Genomic DNA, 24480 nt, shown 5'->3' on the forward strand with positions numbered 1-24480 from the left:
GACACTACACTCTATGGCAGTCATGACAGGAAGACGAATGAACACATTTCTAAAGAAATGGCAGAAACACTAGAGGAAGACCTCCAATCTGTAGTGGAATGGGGACAAAAATGGTTGGTCACGTTCAATGCCGCGAAGAATTAACTAGTTTCATTCAATGATTACAAGAACCCCTCTCTACCACCTATACCAATGGCCAACGACTCTTTATCTGAGAGTACATCTTTCAAACTCCTTGGCCTAACGTTCTCAGGAAACATGAGTTGGAACAATTACATTGAAGGCATTGCCAGGGCCGCTGCAAGAAAGGTGGGCTCTCTCTACCGTGCTAGATAACTACTAACACCCGAAAGTATCCTGTACCTCTATAAGGCCACCATTCGCCCATGTATGTAGTATTGCTGTCACATTTGGGCTGGTGCATCTGCTACTTGTCTCTCGCTCCTTGACAAGGTTCAAAAGAGAGTCGCAAACCTGATAGGCCCTTAACTGGCATCTAAGCTTAAGCCTCTGTCCCATCGACGAAATGTTGCATCCCTCTGCCTGTTCTACAAGTATTTTAATGGTGAATGCTCTGACGAACTGCAATCACTTGTGCCCCCACGACGTAGACACCCTCGACAAACCCGACAGGCTGCTAAATCCCACCCCCACACTGTAGAGATCCCTAGATGTAAAAGATCTTTCTACTCCAATAGTTTCTTCCCCAGAACCGCTAGACTTTGGAATTCTATTCCAGGTCCCTGCTTCCCCAACAGTACTGACGCGCAGCAGGTCAAGTGTAACGTGAACCGACATCTTGCTGCCCAAATCCCTACATAGTACTCCAGTAGTTGTTGCCCCTGATAGTAGCCCCCTACACCAAAGTGGCAATTTGCCTTGTTTGGGGTGAAAATGTAATAAATTAAAAAAAAGGTTTTTTTTTTAAATATATATATATATATATATATATATATACATATATATATATATATATATATATATATATATATATATATATATATATAAACATATAAATATAAATATTTATAATGATATATACGACTGTCAACAATGGCCGGTGGATGGACTCATTTATTTTAATACTCAGATTTTTAATCGATTTCGATTTTAATCGACATTCCATCGACTTTTTATATACTTTGAACCTTTCATCACTCTCCTGCTTACTTTCACATTATCAACACTTTAAAATGATTCGCAGTCGAAGCAAAAGCGCTCGTGAGAATTATGAAACTTTCATCAGTATTTCCGATTTTGATTAAAAAAAAAATTACACGGAAAATCGAAAAAATAAAATAAAAAATCATAAAGAAAAGTATCCTCGTTGTATTTAATAAGGTCTTCTTCCATATATATATATATATATATATATATATATATATATATATATATATATATATATAAGCAAGATAAGACACTGATAGAAATTCAGATGAAAAACCCTGATAAATATTACTTGAAGTAATACTTTCAAGGAGATCCTAGCCAAAAAGGAAAAGCTCAATATTAAGAATAGAGCAATATATAAGTTTCGTGGTTAAATTTTAAATTCTGAAAAAACAACGTATAGAGACATATATTCGATTTAAGAATTTATTGCTTGACAAAGGAATATGTAGAAGGGGTTATTTTAATTTCCTTAATCCATGGATTTTCAACAATGGCACATATCATCAGAGGAAATGAAATGCGGTTAGCAAAATCCTCATTGAACCACGAAACTTATATATATATATATATATATATATATATATATATATATATATATATATATATATATATATATATAGTCTGTTTGTTTTACAAACATTATTGGTTACATATGTGCATACATGTTTCTGTGGAATCCCAATTCAAAGTTAACACTTCATCAAATGATAAAAGACTCGATATTTAAACGGAGTAAAAATTACATTAGTTATATAAGATGTTTGGGGGTAGTTAACGTTCTGAAAGGGCGTGGTGTGTATACTTTATGAATGCGAACAGTAGGGTTTTTTGAGGGGAGGCGTGCTAAAGGAAAGAGTATGGTGTAAAAGTTCGTGTGGTTAATTTTCATATAAATTGTAAAGGAACAATGTCAATTTCGTTGCCCTATTTTTTTAATTTAAAAAGAAACTATAATAAAAGAACTTACAGTCTTCTCTCAACATTTTTTTTAATTATAAAATAAAATAGCCAATTTGAAACCGTAAACAGACAACTATGTTTTTTTTATTTTTTTTAGTTTTTGGAGAGGAAATTGTTTTGTTTTTAGCTGCTAAAAATCGACTATAAAGGGAGGTAATTTGTTTCCCATTAATTAATGTTTGCAATGATAATGTTTTTTGTGACACTGAGTCTACGGACAAGTAAATTAATATTTAGATGATCAAATCAAAGTTCACGCTAAAACAATTTTTTCGTGCTCTTTTGTATTAGGATTAAGGGGCTCAGCGTTTCAACACCTTCCGGCATTTTCCGTAAGCTATCCAGACAATAGCACAGTACTTATAATGTATAAGTACCCGAAAAGATTAAATACGGTATTAGAATAGATACAGTACTTTATATGGTTTTCTATGAAAATTGCTTCAGACAAGGCATGAAGACACTAGATGTAAGGAGCTAAGACAACTACTTCAAGATAAAAAAAACTTGCTAACGATATGTGTTAGATGTATAACGACGCTGGGTAATGCTGGGTAATGCCGGGCAACGCCGGGTAGCCTACTGTATTTATATAAATATCAGCATTGAGGACGAATATAATTTGATGAAAAATAAACAGATGTTAATGATTGCTTGTTTAATATTTTTAATTGATTGCTATGAAAATGTCAGTTGTTGGTTTTCAGAATCAGCAACAAATCAATTGGGTTATTTACGTTTCAAAGACAGTTGAATCGACATGTTGGTTGACTATCGGCGTTTAAAGACTCGTCAACCGCCAATCGGTCATTTTCTTCTAGAAAACTTACAGATGTTTTCTCCATTATTAGCTATCTATATTAAGAAGGTATCGGAAAGGTTTCCACTAAACTTCTCTTTTAATTTTTGGTCAACAGACTTGAAACTTGATATATAAATGTTAAGAATTATAGAAAAGATTCGATTTGATCTTTATCCGTTAAAAATAGCTGCAGATGAATCACAATTGAAAAATAATTTTACGTGAGAGACGTAAGTCGACTAAACATATATCTTCTACCCCTGCGTAAATATACATTTATATACTTATTGAAGCCGGGGATTTTTTTTAAGTTTTGATATTTATATGGATTTATCTCAGATGATAACGAATAACGCTAGAGAACTATATGTTTTGGTTTCGATTCTAATTGAAGGCACTTAAGTCGTATTTTTACAGTTCTAAAATCACTACTATATATTGGGTACAATATAATAATTAATAACGGATTTTCTCTATTATAGTGAATATGAAATCTGTATGAATTAAAATAAAATATTGAGTGTATATTATGACCGGGAAACGTCGGGCGACATGCTAGTATACAATGCATGTATATTTTGTAAACTAACAGTCTGCAAGCTATAATTTCTGTTCAACCCAGAGGAAATGTCCTGAGAGGTATTATGACTTTGGACCGCATTGAATTTAGAAGTAGTAGCAAACAAGTTGTGGCACCTAAATTGCACTTGAAGGTCATATCTATGACCTTGATCGATATAGAATTGTGGCGAGAAATACTGTCCGCCACAGGAGAACAATTCTTTTGCAATATTTACATAACAATTGAATTTAAGTGGTCATATTTATCGATTGAAGAATTCAAAAGGATATACAAATTTTTGTTCATAATTTCTGATGTAAATAAAACGTCTGTGAATCATCTGTTGTTCATTTTTGGCCATTTACGTGTTAACCTTCGTTGGGTCAGTTTGTACCGAAACCTTACAGATGATTTTGTATACTATTCATTTTTTGATTATTTTGTTGTGTAAGCGTATAATTGTATGCAACTATTTTATAAACAATAGTTTCTATATAACTTATGGATACAACACTAACAGGTATTACTACTGAGAGTCTTAGTTGATCTTTGAGTAACGGAATTAATCGTTAATTGCACATTCCTCAAATTTCCTAAATTTAGGTATAACCACTGGATGCAGTTAAATGTTGCACCCATAGCGATTTGGGGACAGATTGAGTCGTTCAGGGGGGGGGGCATTACATCGATCGCGACTGACTGGTTGATCACAGAGACATTGCAGGTTGATTGTATGGTATTAAAAAAAATAAAGTTGACGCTAACTAGCGTCTAGAACCTCGCGGCAGAGACACCAGAGCAGCCATGCTAGAGAAAAAAAATTGGAAATTGTCAGTGTTCGACAAATGCTTTAAAAACTTCGGTTTAACCGAGCTACCTTTTCTAAAAAAAGATGCTGCGGTTTATTTTTCATTCGCATTGAAAATAGCAACACTGTCTTACCTGATCTCTTCTGGAGTGAGGGATGAGATTCTGACACTATAAGCCAACATTATTTGGGTGCACTTATTTATGTGAGTCAGCCTTTTCTCACATAAAGATCATGAAGTCCAAATACTGCTCCACCATGACTGATGAGCATCTAGAAGTTTGCTTGAGGCTGGCTGTTAGCAGCTACTGTGCAGACAATGCATCCCCGACTGATTGCATCTAATGCACGTCATCAGAGTAATTTAATGACAAAAATGTACAGAGCTGTACCGTACAATATGGGTTGATGCAGTAATTCAAGATACAAATGCATATAATGCCCATATAAAATAATTTTCAATATATTTATAAATGATGGGTGTTACATTTTATTAGGTCGTAGAACATACAAACTTAGTCATGTCTTAAGTAGCTCTTATACTGAAAAAGTGTGCGCACCTCTTGAGTAGTTGAAAAAATAAAACGAAAAGGGGGATATTTTACACTTATTCCTCCTAACAATACATAAAGCCACTGCCTGTCAGTACAATCAGGAAAACAAGAAACATAGAGACTGATGGAATTCCGCATTCTACCATTCTTAGACAAGAAACTATTAGAGTAGATGACTTTCCGGATCTGTAAAGTGAATGTGTGGGGTTTTGCTGGGTTAAAAGATCGTATTTATGTCGAAGGGGGCAAAAGTGCTATGAGTTCGTCAGAGCATATTCCATTAAAATACTTGTAAAACAGACACGGGAATCCAACTTTCCGGCGATGGAACAGGAGTTGGAGTTTCGTTGATGGTGAGCGTACCTATCATGTTGGAAACGTATTTATCCTCTCGCTGAGAGTCGGAAACTAATGGAAGATACGCCAGCTCAGATATGGCATAAACTGAGAAAGATAGATTTGGACTATTGGGGTAGATTAGAGGCTAAGACCTTGCTCTGTATATAGTCGGTCGACCAGCTGGCTTTGTGTGCGAGATCGTGATTTCCTGTTACTTGATCCTTCTTAAAATCATCTGTATAGAACGTTAAGTTTCATTACTATTAAAATTTCACTTAATTTCGTGACATGAAGAATCATAGCCCTGGAGTATGTTTCTTTGCTAATGAAGTCAAACGTAGCTTCGTCGTAAGATTCGAATCCTTCAACCTGTATTGATCGTCATCTCTTGTACTGATGATTGCGTTAGTATGAATCACTAGTGTCTGTAGATATTAAAATAATTATAATGTATGATTATATATGTGTATATGTGTGTGTGAAAACATAATTTGCACAAAGTAAATAATGTTTTGTTTATTTGTTCTTCTCCAGGATGCATCGGTTTTCATGTTTGAGAAACGAGTTGCTGATAAACTTCATAAACCTCGTCGACGAGAAACCGTGGCTGAAATTCTGCGACGAGAAGTACAACAGCTTCAGAGAATTAAGCACCCGAAAGTACTTCAAGTGATACACCCGGTCGAAGAATGTCAGTAGGTGTCCTTCTTTATCAGTCTATTGCATCTTTTTCTTGGCCTTATTGATCAACGCATTTACACGCATATTGGCATCTAACACCAGCAGATGTGAATCACACACAAAGTACTTTTTCTTTCATCGATCTCATGGATAGCGCAATTTTCACTTTTTTTCTTACATTTAAAAATGATGCTGTTTTTTGTTTTTGTTTTGTTTTTTGTTTTTTTTTTGTTTTTTTTTCTTAAAATGTCTTTCAAGACGTCTTCCACAACTCAGCGATTATCGTTTGATTTTTTTTCCAATAATCTCATAAAATGTACGCCAAAAAAACGAAGAAAACGAATGATTTTATATTTCGGAATTTTTTAGATAGAAGATTGCTAAGTTGGATTCTTTTCATTTTGCATGTTATTCCTAGAAGGTTTCAACTTATGTAACCGACTATATAATTTAGGCCATCTTTTTAGATTCAGGAATCATTATGTCGGTCTCGGGAATCCATACGGAATTTCGAACTGAACCCTTTATGTAATCCACCCCGTACCGAAACGACAATCATCGGTTTCCTACGAGAGAGAAAATTTCATGAGAATATTTAATTCACAAGCGGTCCCCAGTTATTTGTATATGCTTGCGGATAGATTGCTGTAATGACCTAGTACTATTTTTTGTTTAATTAATATTGTTCATAATGAAAATTCAGTTTCAAGAAATCGTCACTTTTTTACAAGGGAGTCACCACTTATCAAGGCCTAAAGGCCACTCGAAGATAAGGGTTAATGAATGTAAGGTGGTGGTTTAGAAGTCGTTAATATTGTAGATTGTTTACATTGGACTTGAAGGTTACCATATTGTAATCGGCCGGAAGCAGTCCAATGGAACAGTATTCCATATGCGGGATTTTCTAAGAAAAAAAGCTTTGTTCATAAAATTTGCGTTTAGATTTAGGCACAGATAGAAAGTGGGGAAAATTGTTAATAGTGATTGTAGCTATTCCAGTGTGTTTTGTGAAAGATTAGAGCAGAGACAAGCATTGGCCATAAAAATAATGATAGAGCAGAGACAGGCTCGCAACGTCTAGTCTGTGGGAAGGAGAAAAGGGCATCACTAGGTTTCGAAGCCGGTTTTGAACTCTATCAAGGCAGAATAGTGTGCGTCGAGCAGCTCCTGACCAGATGTGGCAACAGTTTATTATTTTATTTCACTGCGTATTTAGCTCTTATACAAGTAGAGAATTGCATGAGTAGTGAGATACCTACTGGAGCGGTAGAATGATCCAATCATTTTTTCAGCCATCTTGGCAGATTTGATGTATAACCCATCGGTATGCCGGTGAAGTGTTGTTGTGGGGACGTTTCTAACTCCACTAGTGTGAACAAACGATATTCAACCGTTAAGCATCAATTATAACACGGCCGTTTACCGAGGAGAATTACTTGCTTCGTCATGTGAACGCATCAGCCTCACTGGTGTGAACAAGCTGTATTCAAAAGCGATAAGACATACCTCAATGTGTGGACCTCTTCTGCTTGGTTGATGCCCGGTTCAGGTTATCGTTTCTTGGGGTCGTTCTGGCTGTAATGTCTGTTTGGTAGTGACACACAACACAGAAAAACTTAACTACTTTATTTTACAATATTATGGATTAATAAAACAAAGGGTATCAAATTACAAATGATTTCTTTTATTCTAGCCTAGGCAACCTTAGAGAATCCTTTGCATGGGGGGAAGAGGGGGTTCCAGACTGCAACAAAAGATGTGTTTACCGCATGTTTGTCATTCGGGAAAAGAAAGAGAGAGAGAGAGAGAGAGAGAGAGGTATGTAAAAATGGGATTATGGGAAATCTATGGCCTAACCCTTATGCGACGGGCCTCATCACTCAGCAAAATATTTCTGTTACTACACTGAGAGATGCACCTAACAAATAGTGCTACAGATGTATGTGTTCCAAATTTAGAATTGATTGTTACTTAAGAAATTTACCTGCGGTGTCATGTGCCTATGGAATAAAATAAAAATTACTTTTACCTTAACTTGAATTATCTACATGTGTCTACATGTTTGGAGTTTAGACAAGATTGCCCTGAAAAAATCTGGTGGTTACCTCGGCCGAATCATTGCGAGAATAACATTCAAAATGAGAAGAGTATCTGAATAAATTCAAATGACAATGTTCGAATTACACAATGAGTAACACATTTATGAGAGTAATTCTGAAATGGGATGAACAATGTCCAAAAATATCTTTCTTAACCCTGCGTTAGTCCCATGGGGTGTTTGGTAACCCCAATTTTGCTTAAGTACCCATAATTCCTAGTTGGAAACTTATTTCTTTTCCTCCCTCCTAGTACTCTCCTGACTCTCGGTGAAGGTATAGCACACGTGGTATGGCGCACTATCTCAGTTTTCTTATGAGGTAGACGTCGTTTTTTTTCCTTCTGGAGTGGCCAATCACACAAGCTGACTAACGTAGGTATCATTTTATGATTCATATATTTTTGTATTTTTCCAGTAAAAATGAAAGTTTGCAGATATAAGCGCATATTATGTATCATAAGGTTACTCTGTAATATTTCATACAGATTCCAAATGTTTTTGTATTTTCTTTATCATAAATTTTGATTGGATTATTATTTTATTTATAATTTATTACTCTTTCAGTCTTGTAGCTATGAGTTTAGCTAATGTAATATCTTGATTTTTCCCTAGTTTTATAATTTATTTTATTGTATTATTTTATATTAATATCAGCAAGATAAAAGTTATTGAAACTGTTCAACAGGGAATATAGATATATCCTGAACCAACAGGATAACTATATTTTACAAAATGATACTTTACATGGCTCTATTGAGAAGAAAACATTTTTTTAAAAAAGTATTTCATTCTTTCTTTATTGGCTAAGGGCAGGCCAATATAATTATGTTGATTACTTCATCGGAGTTAAAATCGAATAAAATCAAATTTATGTGAGACTCGACTAAATACGTCCTAAGAGGCGACTATTAATCTTGATTTGTTTTTTGTTCTTTTGTTTGTTTGTTTTTTTTAGTTTTTTTTGGGGGGGGGCGTTATTTAAGTATCATGCTTTCTGTTTTTGTTATTGCCTACTGGATCGTTGTTGGTGCCGGATGTTGAGTAATGATGTATAAGTGTCGACTAAATCCACACAGATTATTTCTTTATAACGATAAAGGCGTCGTGTAGAGATATCTACGCTTTTTGGTCCGCCACAAAACAGAGCTGATAAAATACCTCAGCTTTTTACATCAGAGTTTTTCTTCTCCCAGATGTATGTCTTAACAAAGACTGGAAGTGCATTACTTCTGAGAAAAAAAAACTTCTTAAAACGCCCTCAATACAAACACTGACATTTCTACGTCCCGATGCGGCATATACAGCGCCTAGCATTCTGAAATGGTCACACATCTGGTACTAGCGAGGTTCATCGTTTTATATATATATATATATATATATATATATATATATATATATATATATATATATATATAATATATATGTGTGTGTGTGTGTATGTCCACATGTGTTTAATTGATGAACCCAGATGAGGATTAAACTCAAGTCTTGAACTTCCACTTTGTTAACTTTCGTTGTTCTTGTGAGCTGCGACGTTGTTTGACTGTGGAAATAATTATATTATCTCTCACATTGCGAATATATATATATATATATATATATATATATATATATATATATATAGTCATCCACATACAGTACTGTTTCGCTGTTTCACAGCTTATCAGTGCGGCTAGACAGGCAACTACCTCAAGCCAGGATTGAAACCCGACCGTTTGTACGGCAGTCAAGGCTCCTAACCATTACACTATTGGCAGCTGCTTGAACGAGTAGTGAGTTTAACGATGTTTTGATATATATATATAATTAAATAATTATTCATTCTTACTTACAGACACTAATGTTTCCTGCTTGCTTAATCATCAGTGTAGGATGACAATTTCTGCCGGTCGCAAGATTCGAACCCGGCCACGAAGCAACCTTTGACTCCATTTGTTAAACCTTTTCCTCTGAGCCACCAAACTATTGCCATAATTATTAAACTAATTGATAATAGTAAACGCTCAATTCTGGCGCAGACATTAGACAATCGATAGTGGTTAAACAAAATATATAAATATATATGTGTGTGTGTGTGTGTGTGTGTGTGTGTGTGTGTGTGTGCGTGTGTGTGTGTGTGTTGGCCAATTTTTTTAATGAGATAAGTCATTGGTACCGTCTGTTTCAAACCGATAATTATGACTGTTTTCGATACCCATATCAAGCTCTCGTCAGCTAATACTCATCTATTTTATAACCGAAAGTGGAAATATATATATATCACGAGTTCATGTTTAACTCTCGTTTTGCGACCCCCCGCCTTTTTATTTATCGGATGGTGATAATTTTATTAACTTTAAAATTAAATTATATTAAATTTAAAGCTTAATTCCAATTAAAAATTTTATGTTAAGTGCCTTTAATATTAAAACCAAAATTAATTTTAAAAAATTTTTTAATTTTAAAATTATTTTTAACAATTTTTTCAAAATTAAAAACTTAAAATTTACCTCTTGATTCAAATTCTTAAAGCTATTTTTAAAAAAATATATGTCCTGGGCCGTATCTGATATATGAGTGGTTAATTAGTGTAATTTAGGGATTTGTACAGAGACTAAATAATCAGTGATGGCACAATTGCTTAAAAAATAAATGTTTTGGAACAAAAAAATCTAAAACTGTCTGAAACTACTGTAACAGAATTAAATTTAACGCTAGAGTCTTGTCGTGAAACTGTTAAATGTTAAGTGTCTACTCAGAGTTATTGTAATGATCCTATTTTGGTGGTACTGAGCATATCGTTCAGCAGTTGTATTTTGCCGTGTCCAGGTATATTCTCATCATATCAGATCCACCTGGATGACTCGACCTTAATAGAACCGTTAAAAGACTGGTTATTTGATCTCTGTTTGGCTACTCGGAAAGGTAAAAATCCCTCAATCACAACAATAAACCATTGAGATATAACAGATACGTCTCAAGGCAAATTTATTTTTGAAAATGGATTTCAGAGTGTTTCTTATTATTTTGTACTAGCTAGGGATGAGGCATCCTACTTGATTTATTACAAATCAAGAAGCGGTCAATCGCTTAGACACACTATTTAGTAACAAGTAATATGTATTACGTCCTGCAAAATCAGCAGCTGATATGCTGGCTGTGATATTGCAGAGAATCAGTGAATCTATAAACAGGAGCTTCCTCTCTGGAGTGGTAGCTCTTAATATGTTACGCAAAAAAGTTTGGTTCACATACTTGTTATGGAATATCTGGAAATGTCCCCTTATCGTATCAATGCCAACCTGCTTTTAGGATCGATTATGGGTCCAATCGTTTTCCTGATCTTCTTAAATGATTTTCTAAATCATAATGTGTAATAATCCATTGACATTTATGAAGATGACATTTACTGCAACAGTTCGAAGAATATTTATAATCAAGACATTTCTTGCTATATATCTCTCTTTTTTTCTCTCTCTCTCTCTCTCTCTCTCTCTCTCTCTCTTTCTCTCTCTCCCTGTCTCTCTCTCTCTCTTTCGCGCACACACAATGACACACACACAATTACACACAAATATATACGCCTCTAATTTTGAGGACGCGATAAAGTAATGGAAATATCTAGATAATTTTTATGTCTCTAAAACAAAGATGTCCTTCTTTCACCACCAACGCTTGTATCCTCAGTTTCTTTCAGTTTCAATTATTTTCGAGAACCCCCCTTGTTTGATAGCTACCTTAGACTGACTTTCACTCCATATTTGAAATAAAAATTTATGTCATCAAATTTGTTGATAAGGTTGCTGAAAAAAAACGGAGGTCTGATCCTATGGTTCTAGAAGGCACTTCACTTCTTTGCGTATATAAGATTTAGATAAGTACTAAGATAGAGAATTACTGTCATACGTGAGGAATGCCGCTAGGAGCACTATTTCTTTCCTTTATAAAAGTACAAAACAGACTTCAAAATCTAGTAGGTATGATCTCTTTGCTTCCCTTCAGCCTCCTTCACAGAAAAAGATGTTGCTGACCATATAACGCTCTATAACATGCTAGAGGGAAGAACGGATGTACATAAATCTAAGACAATTGCAGAATCGTTAGAAAATGACCTCCTGACTGGAGCACAAGGGGGCCGCAAATGGATGGTAACATTTAATGCTAGTAAGACTAAGCTGCTCTCCTTTAACAATTACAAAACTCCTCGCAAACCTCCGCTGTCCATGAAAAATAACACCTACTTGCAAATTCTTCCTTCAAACTCCTCAGTTCACATTCATAAGCAATATTAACTGGACAATATACATTGAGGACATTGTGAAGGCTGCTGCAAAGAAGGTAGTTTCCCTCTATCGAGCTAGAATACTACTCACACCTGAGAGTATCCTATACCTCTAACAAGGCCACAATTCGCTCATGCATGGAGTATTGTTGCAACGTCAAGTGTTGGTGCATCTACCACTAGCCTCTCCCTCTTCGATGGGGTTCAAAAAATGGCTTTTAATCTAATAGGTCCCACTTTGTAAACTAAGCTCCAGCCTCTGTCTCATCGCCGCAATATTGCATCTTCCTGCCTGTTTTACAGATATTTTAGTGGAATGTGCTCTGATGAACCTGTTTTACTTGTGTCCCCTCGGTGTACATAATCCTGACGAACCCGCTTAGCAACAAAATCACACCCCTTCACTGTTGAAGTCCCTAAAAGCCAGAAAGCTTTCTACTCTAATAGCTTCTTCCTTCGAACAGCTAGACTTTGGAAATCCCTTCCTGTTATCCGCTTCCCTGACAGTACCGATATGTAACATAAACCAATATTTTGTTAATCTTTCCTAGGTATGATCCCAAATAGTCACCCCCTACGTCCAAGTGGTGATACGTCTTGCTTGGGGTGGGCGTCTATCGTTATGCTTACGGTATGTGTTCGCAAGAACACGAATCCCTAACTCATAAGAAAAAAAGTAACAGCAAAAACTTATCTAGCTTAAATACAAGCAGAACTTCTTAAAACAAAGTTTCTTCCCTAGAATATCCAATATGTGGAACAAAACACGACAATGCTGCTTCCAAACGGTTTATAACATGATTGTCTTCAAGTCTAATGCAAACAAATACTAGTTAAGCTTATCCTCTTTGATAATAAATTTAGCTGAAGTAATCTTCTGCATGTTCCACATATTTTAATCCCATTCTCTCGTTGGGGATTCATCATCCAATTAAAACTCTGTTTACTCCTTACCTCCGAGTGGCTCTCGTATTTTGATAAGGCTGACCCATTAGTAGAAAACGAATTGAGATCTATTAATTTTATTTATTGTGGACTATTATCTCCGTCTTTTTCTTAGTTGTTTTACGACGTTTCGGCCAACTGTTCCTATGGCCTTCGTCAGGTGGTAACCACGACGGGAAAGGATCTCTGAATCTCCTGACTGCATCCACTGCAATCCTATTCCTATCCCGTCGCGGTTACCACCTGACGAAGGCCAGAGGAATAGTTGGCTGAAATGTCATGAAACAACTAAAAAAAAAAAAAAGATGAGGATAATAGTCCGCAATAAATAAAATTAATAAATAATACTCATCTCAATAATGAGTTCCAATTAAATTATGTATTGAGATCTGTTTGATTAAATACTGTCGAATTACCTTATAATATTATATATGTATATACATTAAATAAAAAATATATACACATATATATATACACACATATCGTTATATGTGTGCAACAAGATATATATATATATATACAATATATTATATTACATTATAATATTATATATGTCTATAAATGAAATAGTAATAAATTATACATATACACACATACACACAGATGTATACATATACACCTATATATATATATATATACATATATATATATATATATATATATATATATGTATTAATATTTAATAAAAGATGAGATTGGAGTCAGCTGGGGTCATATATGCTGACATCGCTGATTGCTTGACTTCATTATGAGATCTGAGATTAAGTCAGATTAATCTTAGCACAAATATAACTAATGTTCGATCCAGAGACTTTGTGGCGCCTACACCTCTCTGGCTATCGTCCAATCAGAAGCGACTTCTTGTTAGGAAATGGATATGCAATAATCAAGTTGAATCGAGTGTACTTAAGATTGTTGTCATCTGCTTCGTCAAAAATATACCAGCCCACCCGAGAGAGAAATCAAGAGCTTTGATAGACGAAAGTCGCTCATAGCATTCAGCAATAATGTACGATGCTTGCGACTCGACATCAGTCTTTTTACGGTTCTATTAAGGTCGAGTCATGCAGGTGGATCTGATATGTTGAGAAAATACCTGGACAGGACAGAGTGTGAGTGCTGAACGATATGCTTAGTACCATAGAAATAAAGTTCATTCAATATTCGTAAACATTTTTATATCTATTTTTTGGTCTTAATTTATTTTATTCTATCAAAACACATATCATATATTCGCTAACAGATTTTAAATTGTTTAATTTTATAATTTTGCCGATAAGCTTTTTTAGTAAGTAATTTAAACGTCTAAATCACTCATTCGTTTTTTTAAGAATTTATTTGGTCCCTTTTCTTTTTTTTTTTTTAAATCTCGAGACTGTCTACGTTTTTGTTAAGAGTTCATTAACAAGTATATCTCTTTTACCCAAATCCCATAATAGACTCGTCCACATCACGATAATGTTATATATTTATTTTAAGATTTTCTTTTACGTGGTATTTCCTCATCTGTCATACCATTTCTCATTCGATATCTATTTTAACTTATACACTGCTGTCATGACTTTGATTATCATTTTTTTTTTTTTACCTCGCGTTAGTTTTCGTGCAACCAGGAAAGAGCATAATTTTACAAATTCATAATGAGAGATTGGTGCACAGGCCGGGACTAAGTTAATCTTGTCTGAGTCAACAGATGGGGATGGTGTAATGTTTCGAACAACCGAAACCATAAAATAACTGAGGAAACATCACTGATAATAGCGTTCCTATCGCATCAGAATAGTGTATTTCTCGAAATAAGATGTTTATGGATGCCTTCAGCTATTCAATACAAGTCTTTTACATCTCAAATTCCAATTTCAGAAAGTTCAAGTTCGAAACCAAGGTCATGATCGATCAAATAGATAACTGAATGTATTCCAACGGCTATGCTCTCAATATTGGTTCAGAATCCGGCCTTGCAATTATGACAACGAATATTGATGGAACGCGTTAGCCATCTATAAAACGACCTTGTGTTGGCATTTATATTATCATCAACCTCGTCATATTTCTTCTATGTCGTGGGGGTGCAGTACATATTCTTTATACTTATTGTAGTTGTAATATTAAAAGAAATAAAATGACGCTTACTTTAATGTGATGGGGGTGGGAAATGCTGCCGATAATTGATATCAGTGGAGAAAATAAGTTCAAGATATTTACCAACTTGTGTTTATTTTAGTGTTGCTCTTGTGACCAATTTGTGGAAATAACCGTTAGTACAATGATTGTTTTCAACGTCAAAACTACGTTAATAAAATGCCGTGTTCGCGACTATGAGTGTTAAGAGACGTTGCGAGCCTGTCTCTGTTTTATCGTTATTTTCATGGCAAGTGCTCGTCTGAGCTCCATTCTCTGCCCCTCCCCCGCCAATCTTTCACGAAAAACACCCGACTAGCTGAAACCACTGTCAATAATTTTCCCCACTCTTTATCCGTGTCTAAATCAAAACGTAGATTCCATGGACAAAGCTTCTTTCTCAGAACTGCACGGCTGTGGAACTCTCTGCAACTTGCCTGTTTCCCTCTCGAATTCAACTTGGATGTCTTCAAGTCCAACACAAACAAATTCCTGATGAACACCTATCAAATCCCCAATACTAACTATTACGAAGATACTATCCCACTGATTAGTGTACACACAATAATCCTTATCCCCGAGTGGCTCCCGGGCCTTGATAAGTGGTGACCCCATGTAAAAAAAAAAATAAATAAATAAATGGTAAACTTTTTAACTTTCAAGGTTTTAATTGTTTGCTGACTTGATGCACTATTAGATATTTGGGGACAATATAGTCACACTTGTGCTACAAAATAAACGGATAACCAGCAACGCTTATATTCTCTTTTTCTTTCAGTTTCAATTATTTTTTTTAGAAACTCCCTTGTTTGATAGCTACCTTATACTGACTTTCACGCCAGATTTGAAATGAAAACTTACGTCAAATCTGTTGATAAGGTTGCTGAAAAAAATGGTCGACTGATTCTATGGTTCCACTTCTTTGCGTCTATAAAAGTTAGATACGTGCTAAGATAGAATATTACTATCATAAGTGAGAAAATGCCGTTAGCAGCATTATTTCTTGCCTTTGCTAAGTACAAAACAGACTTCAAGTCTAGTATGAGCTGTTTGCTTCCCTGCAACTTCTTTCACAAAAAGGGTCGTTGCTGATGATACAACACTCTATAATATGCACGAGGGAAGACGGATATAGACAAATCTAAGACAATAGAAGAATCATTAGAAAATGACCCCCAGACTGTAGTAGAATGTGGTTTTCTTGCATGATCTTGACAAATATATGAGCTGTCTGGGGAATTTTATTGATTTGGTAGCGAACGGTGACTAAGATTTTTTTTTTTTTATCAGAGTTCGCTTTCGCTTTAATTTTTTTTACAAAATTCGATTCAAACCAGAACAATTTTCAAGGATAATTTACACGTGATTAATATATAGCAGCTTAACTTAATGGATAACCCCCTACTCTAATCCCTGGACAACTAACTCATTCGGCAATGTTGTCAGTGATCATTAAGCGAATTCTGGTCACGCACACATATATGCTCCCTTTCTTGGGTTGAGCATAACGGTGAGTGAAGAAACAAGCGGCCAGTAGCGTATGATACAATGCTCAGTATAAGAAAATGAGGATTACGGCGTTTGACAATATATATCATAGTAATTTTACAATATATATCATAGTAATTTTACAATATATATCATAGTAATTTTACAATATATATCATAGTAAGTTTAGAATATATATCATAGTAATTTTACAATATGTATCATAGTAATTTTACAATATATCTCATAGTAAGTTTACAATATATATCATAGTAAGTTTACAATATATATCATAGTAATTTTACAATATATATCATAGTTATTTTACAATATATATCATAGTAAGTTTACAATATATATCATAGTAAGTTTACAATATATATCATAGTAAGTTTACAATATATATCATAGTAATTTTACAATATATATCATAGTAAGTTTACTATATATATCATAGTAAGTTTACAATATATATCATAGTAAGTTTACAATATATATCATAGTAAGTTTACAATATCATAGTAATTTTACAATATATATACTAGTAAGTTTACAATATATATCATAGTAATTTTACAATATATATATTAGTAAGTTTACAATATATATCATAGTAATTTTACAATATATATCATAGTAAGTTTACAATATATATCATAGTAATTTTACAATATATATCATAGTAATTATACAATATATATCATAGTAATTTTACAATATATATACTAGTAAGTTTACAATATATATCATAGTAAGTTAAGAATATATATCATAGTAATTTTACAATATATATCATAGTAATTTTACAATATATATCATAGTAAGTTTACAATATATATCATAGTAATTTTACAATATATATCATAGTAATTTTACAATATATATCATAGTAAGTTTACAATATATATCATAGTAATTTTACAATATAAATCATAGTAATTTTATAATATATATTATAGTAAGATTACGATATATATCATAGTAATTTTACAATATGTATCATAGTAATTCTACAATATATATCATAGTAAGTTTACAATATATATCATAGTAATTTTACAATATATATCATAATAAGTTTACAATATATATCATAGTAATTTTACAATATATATCATAGTAAGTTTACAATATATATCATGGTAAGTTTACAATATATATCATAGTAATTTTACAATATGTATCATAGTAATTTTATAATATATATCATAGTAATTTTACAATATATATCATAGTAATTTTACAATATATATCATAGTAAGTTTACAATATCATAGTAATTTTACAATATATATCATAGTAAGTTTACAATATATATCATAGTAAGTTTACAATATATATCATAGTAATTTTACAATATATATCATAGTAATTTTACAATATATATCATAGTAAGTTTACAATATATATAATAGTAATTTTACAATATAAATCATAGTAATTTTATAATATATATTATAGTAAGATTACGATATATATCATAGTAATTTTACAATATGTATCATAGTAATTCTACAATATATATCATAGTAAGTTTACAATATATATCATAGTAATTTTACAATATATATCATAATAAGTTTACAATATATATCATAGTAATTTTACAATATATATCATAGTAAGTTTACAATATATATCATGGTAAGTTTACAATATATATCATAGTAATTTTACAATATGTATCATAGTAATTTTATAATATATATCATAGTAATTTTACAATATATATCATAGTAATTTTACAATATATATCATAGTAAGTTTACAATATCATAGTAATTTTACAATATATATCATAGTAAGTTTACAATATATATCATAGTAAGTTTACAATATCATAGTAATTTTACAATAAATATCATAGTAAGTTTACAATATATATCATAGTAATTTTACAATAAATTTCATAGTAAGTTTACAATATATATCATAGTAATTTTACAATAAATATCATAGTAAGTTTACAATATATATCATAGTAATTTTACAATATATATCATAGTAAGTTTACAATATATATCATAGTAATTTTACAATAAATATCATAGTAAGTTTACAATACATATCATAGTAATTTTACAATAAATATCATAGTAAGTTTACAATATATATCATAGTAATTTTACAATAAATATCATAGTAAGTTTACAATATATATCATAGTAATTTTACAATATATATCATAGTAATTTTACAATATATATCATAGTAAGTTTACCTACCTACTTAGCAGTAGCAAAAATGACGAAGGCCTTAGAAGCGCCGACTGCCATATAGGTGATCGAGTTTCGATCCTTTATTTAGGTAGTCGTCAGTCTAGTCGCAGTGGAGAGCTGTGATACAGTTAAACAGCCTGCCTCTGATTGTATTATACATACGTATATATATATATATACATACATATTCTCTAATATATACATTTGCTACTTGAAATAGCATTTAAATATATAAACAAATAACACAAAGCCTTTTTAGATAGCGTAATAATGCAATATCAGAACAGTTTTCAATGATAATTTACATGTGGTTTATATATACCAGCTTTGCTAAATAGATAACATCTACCCTCATTCTCAAATAAGTAACTTATCCAGAAACGTCATTGATGATTAAGTGAATGCTGGTCACACAATAGCGGTTATTATTTATTATTATTTTTATTCGAAGCGGTACTTACTCTAGGCGGGTCGAACAGGCTTCCTCCGAAGGATGTAGTTCCATGGGTGTATGAAATTCAGAGTCAAATCTGTATCCATGCAAGAGGAAATTACGACTGTATTATTTTGCAGCCCTTGCAGGAAGGTGTTGACGTCTTCCTACATACAACGCCTAGTATTCCCAAATGTTCAGCCATCTAGTATTGACTAACAACGTTGCTTAACTTCGTGGATCCAGTGAAAACCGATATGTCAACGTGATTATGCCGTATAGCGAATATTGCTTTTAGAACAAATTATCATATTTCATAATCATGTTGCCACAACGGTTCCCATTAGATCACTTAAGCAACGTTGAGTCTGGTCAGTACTAAAATAAATCCTCGATATCTTTTTAATATTACTACTACTACTACTACTACTACTAATAATAATAATAATAATAATAATAATAATAATAATAATAATAATAATGAAATAATGATAACAATAATAATGAAATAATAATAACAACAACAACAATAATAATAATAATAATAATAATAATAATAATAATAATAAATAGTTGTGAATTGTCAAGGAGGATGGAAAGACTGAGGAGAGAAAGCAGTAACCAAATCTCCACTGGATGAGTGCGAAGAGGACTGGGAGCTTGGGAGGGCTTTTTGTTATTCAAATTTCAGTGAAGGCCAATGGTATTTGCTAGCTAGAAATCAATGGCAAACGGCTGGTGTGATAAGGCAAACGTTATTGAAATGTTTTGCTAGCATTGTTGTCACCCAGACTCCAGGGAAGACCACAAGTTGTTGGCAATGAGAAATATTTGAATATGGACTGTGTGAGAACTCCTAGTAGGACAAATAATAATAATAATAATAATAATAATAACAATAACAATAATAATAATAATAATAATAATAATAGTAATAGTAATAATAATAATAATAATAATAATAATAATAATAATAATAATAATAATAATAATAATTAGAAAGGAGAAGAAGAAGAATCATTCGTTCCTTTAAAATGGGAAAGTAATTGTTGTCTGTTGCGTATTTCAATTACCAATCAAAGTGCTCCTTTTTCAGGGAGTTGGAATTTTCACACATTAAAAACCGGTCCAAATATTTTCAGGTGGAAGAATTTATCGCCTGTCTTCTTGGGGCGTTTTTAATCGAGAGGTTGTGCAGACGTATTTTCGTTTTCGGGGAGTGCTCTAAGGTATTAAATACAAAACCAAACTTAAACGCACATTCCATTTTTAATCTAGGGAGAAAATTCAACGACTCCAAAATAAGCACTCTCGGGAAATGTTCAAATATCTTTCACTTTCAAAATGAAGATATTTCGATTTTAAAATGTTGACTCGTACAACCCGTATGAACTTTTATAACACGTAAACATACTCAGAGTAAATTCATATTTTTGGAAACTTTTCTTTTATTTGGACCTATGGCAATATTTTCTTTTATTTGGACCTATGGCAATATTTTCTTTAATTTGGACCTATGGCAATATTTTCTTTTATTTGGACCTATGGCAATATTTTCTTTAATTTGGACCTATGGCAATATTTTCTTTAATTTGGACCTATGGCAATATTTTCTTTTATTTGGATCTATGGCAATATTTTCTTTAATTTGGACCTATGGCAATATTTTCTTTAATTTGGACCTATGGCAATATTTTCTTTAATTTGGACCTTTGGCAATATTTTCTTTAATTTGGACCTATGGCAATATTTTCTTTAATTTGGACCTATGGCAATATTTTCTTTTATTTGGACCTATGGCAATATTTTCTTTTATTTGGACCTATGGTAATATTTTCTTATATTTGGACCTATGGCAATATTTTCTTTTATTTGGATCTATGGCAATATTTTCTTTTATTTGGACCTATGGCAATATTTTCTTTAATTTGGACCTATGGCAATATTTTCTTTAATTTGGACCTATGGCAATATTTTCTTTTATTTGGACCTATGGCGATATTTTCTTTTATTTAGACCTATGGCAATAGTTTCTTTTATTTGGACCTATGGCAATATTTTCTTTAATTTGGACCTATGGCAATATTTTCTTTAATTTGGACCTATGGCAATATTTTCTTTAATTTGGACCTATGGCAATATTTTCTTTTATTTGGAACTATGGCAATATTTTCTTTAATTTGGACCTATGGCAATATTTTCTTTAATTTGGACCTATGGCAATATTTTCTTTTATTTGGACCTATGGCAATATTTTCTTTTATTTGGACCTATGGCAATATTTTCTTTTATTTGGACCTATGGCAATATTTTCTTTTATTTACACCTATGGCAATATTTTCTTTTATTTGGACCTATGGCAATATTTTCTTTTATTTGGACCTATGGCAATATTTTCTTTTATTTGGACCTATGGCAATATTTTCTTTTATTTGGACCTATGGCAATATTTTCTTTTATTTGGACCTATGGCAATATTTTCTTTAATTTGGACCTATGGCAATATTTTCTTTTATTTGGACCTATGGCAATATTTTCTTTAATTTGGACCTATGGCAATATTTTCTTTAATTTGGACCTATGGCAATATTTTCTTTTATTTGGATCTATGGCAATATTTTCTTTAATTTGGACCTATGGCAATATTTTCTTTAATTTGGACCTATGGCAATATTTTCTTTAATTTGGACCTTTGGCAATATTTTCTTTAATTTGAACCTATGGCAATATTTTCTTTAATTTGGACCTATGGCAATATTTTCTTTTATTTGGACCTATGGCAATATTTTCTTTTATTTGGATCTATGGTAATATTTTCTTATATTTGGACCTATGGCAATATTTTCTTTTATTTGGATCTATGGCAATATTTACTTTTATTTGGACCTATGGCAATATTTTCTTTAATTTGGACCTATGCCAATATTTTCTTTAATTTGGACCTATGGCAATATTTTCTTTTATTTGGACCTATGGCGATATTTTCTTTTATTTAGACCTATGGCAATAGTTTCTTTTATTTGGACCTATGGCAATATTTTCTTTAATTTGGACCTATGGCAATATTTTCTTTAATTTGGACCTATGGCAATATTTTCTTTTATTTGGACCTATGGCAATATTTTCTTTTATTTGGACCTATGGCAATATTTTCTTTTATTTGGACCTATGGCAATATTTTCTTTTATTTACACCTATGGCAATATTTTCTTTTATTTGGACCTATGGCAATATTTTCTTTTATTTGGACCTATGGCAATATTTTCTTTTATTTGGACCTATGGCAATATTTTCTTTTATTTGGACCTATGGCAATATTTTCTTTTATTTGTACCTATGGCAATATGTTCTTTTATTTGGATCTATGGCAATATTTTCTTTTATTTGGACCTATCGCAATATTTTCTTTTATTTGGACCTATGGCAATATTTTCTTTTATTTGGATCTATGGCAATATTTTCTTTTATTTGGATCTATGGCAATATTTTCTTTTATTTGGACCTATGGCAATATTTTCTTTAATTTGGACCTATGGCAATATTTTCTTTTATTTGGACCTATGGCAATATTTTCTTTTATTTGGACCTATGGCAATATTTTCTTTTATTTGGACCTATGGCAATATTTTCTTTTATTTGGATCTATGGCAATATTTTCTTTTATTTGGATCTATGGCAATATTTTCTTTTATTTGGATCTATGGCAATATTTTCTTTAATTTGGACCTATGGCAATATTTTCTTTTATTTGGACCTATGGCAATATTTTCTTTTATTTGGACTTATGGCAATATTTTCTTTTATTTGGATCTATGGCAATATTTTCTTTTATTTGGATCTATGGCAATATTTTCATGCAAAACAGAAATATTTAATTTTTAAATATCGTTGTCTTACTTTTATAACTTTTCAAGAGAATCAAAATATAAGAAAACCACACATACACACGCATATTGCGGCGTATAAAGCGATCGTCAGATAATACGAGGTAAAAAATTGGAGCAAATTTTAATAAATTTTTCATATATCGGTTCTATAAGACGATTGTTAAATCACAAAACAATGTTTGTTAAGCCTAGACTACAGATTCTAACACCCGGTATCTTATGAGATATTGGTTTTTAAAAATGATTTTTTTTGCTTTAAGGGTCGTTTTATACGCCGAAATACACGGAATATATAAGTAAAAATTGAACTTTAAAGAGTACAACTTCATTAGTTAATGAATTGTTTTACTATGACTCTTTATTATTCTTTATTATATAGTTCTCTTTGAAATGTGTATTAGTTCACTAAACCAGTTTTATATAGTTTCAAAGTATAATAATTAGTGATACATTTTCCTTTACTAAAATTTACCTTCTGATGATAAGAGTGAATTATTTTTCTATATTAAATTCCTTGTTTCGATTTTGTTAAAGAATTGGTAAATAGTGTAATTGATCAGTTTTTTCAGCATCAATTTTTTCTTATATATATATATATATATATATATATATATATATATATAAGATTAGATAAGATTACATAAGATTATATGACAAGTCGAAAAGTTGCACATTGTATTCAACAAGAAGTGATGGGGACAATATTCTTCAGACAGTAGTCCAATACCCTTAGGAGATATAATCCGTTAAAATATTGGATCAGCTAGATGTGAATAAAAAAACGTTAGGATGATAATGCGCCAATTCTTGTTGCAGGGGTCCTAAAGTGTAAAAATAGAATATCGTCTCAGAGTTCAAAACATATCACTATAAATTTATGGATTTCAATCGCGTACTTACTTAGATGAATAAAGTGAACGCATATACTGTAAATCAAAAACGGCATGTGAAAGTTTAAGATACTTGAAAAATCGGGGGGATGGGGTAAAAAAATTTTTGAAAAGCGACGGAAAAATCCATCTTGATGCCAGGTTGCTAGCAGAAAAAAGAATGGAGATGAATAAAAAAATATTTTTGAAATTCTAAGCAGAAACAAAGAGAGAAAGAGAAAGGAAACATGAGTTGGAACAATTACATTGAAAGCATTGC

General features: G+C 32.1%; 1 protein-coding gene across 14 annotated transcripts in view; it reads left to right on the forward strand.

Moving 5' to 3' along the window:
- The window catches only part of LOC145295882 (SCY1-like protein 2), a 681757-nt gene that overhangs the window by 363165 nt on the left and 294112 nt on the right, over positions 1 to 24480 (forward strand). For all 14 annotated transcript variants that reach the window (XR_013869903.1, XM_080141631.1, XM_080141623.1 and 11 more), the window contains exon 2: positions 5733 to 5893. Coding sequence is in view for 13 of the 14 variants with exons in the window: in XM_080141631.1 (XP_079997757.1) it covers positions 5733 to 5893 (161 nt within the window). In the remaining variant the exon portion in view is untranslated. The remainder of the gene's footprint in view (positions 1 to 5732; positions 5894 to 24480) is intronic.

This window comes from Euprymna scolopes, chromosome 16 (assembly GCF_053919585.1).
Source record: "Euprymna scolopes isolate OS-2025 chromosome 16, ASM5391958v1, whole genome shotgun sequence".
NCBI lineage: Eukaryota > Metazoa > Mollusca > Cephalopoda > Sepiida > Sepiolidae > Euprymna > Euprymna scolopes.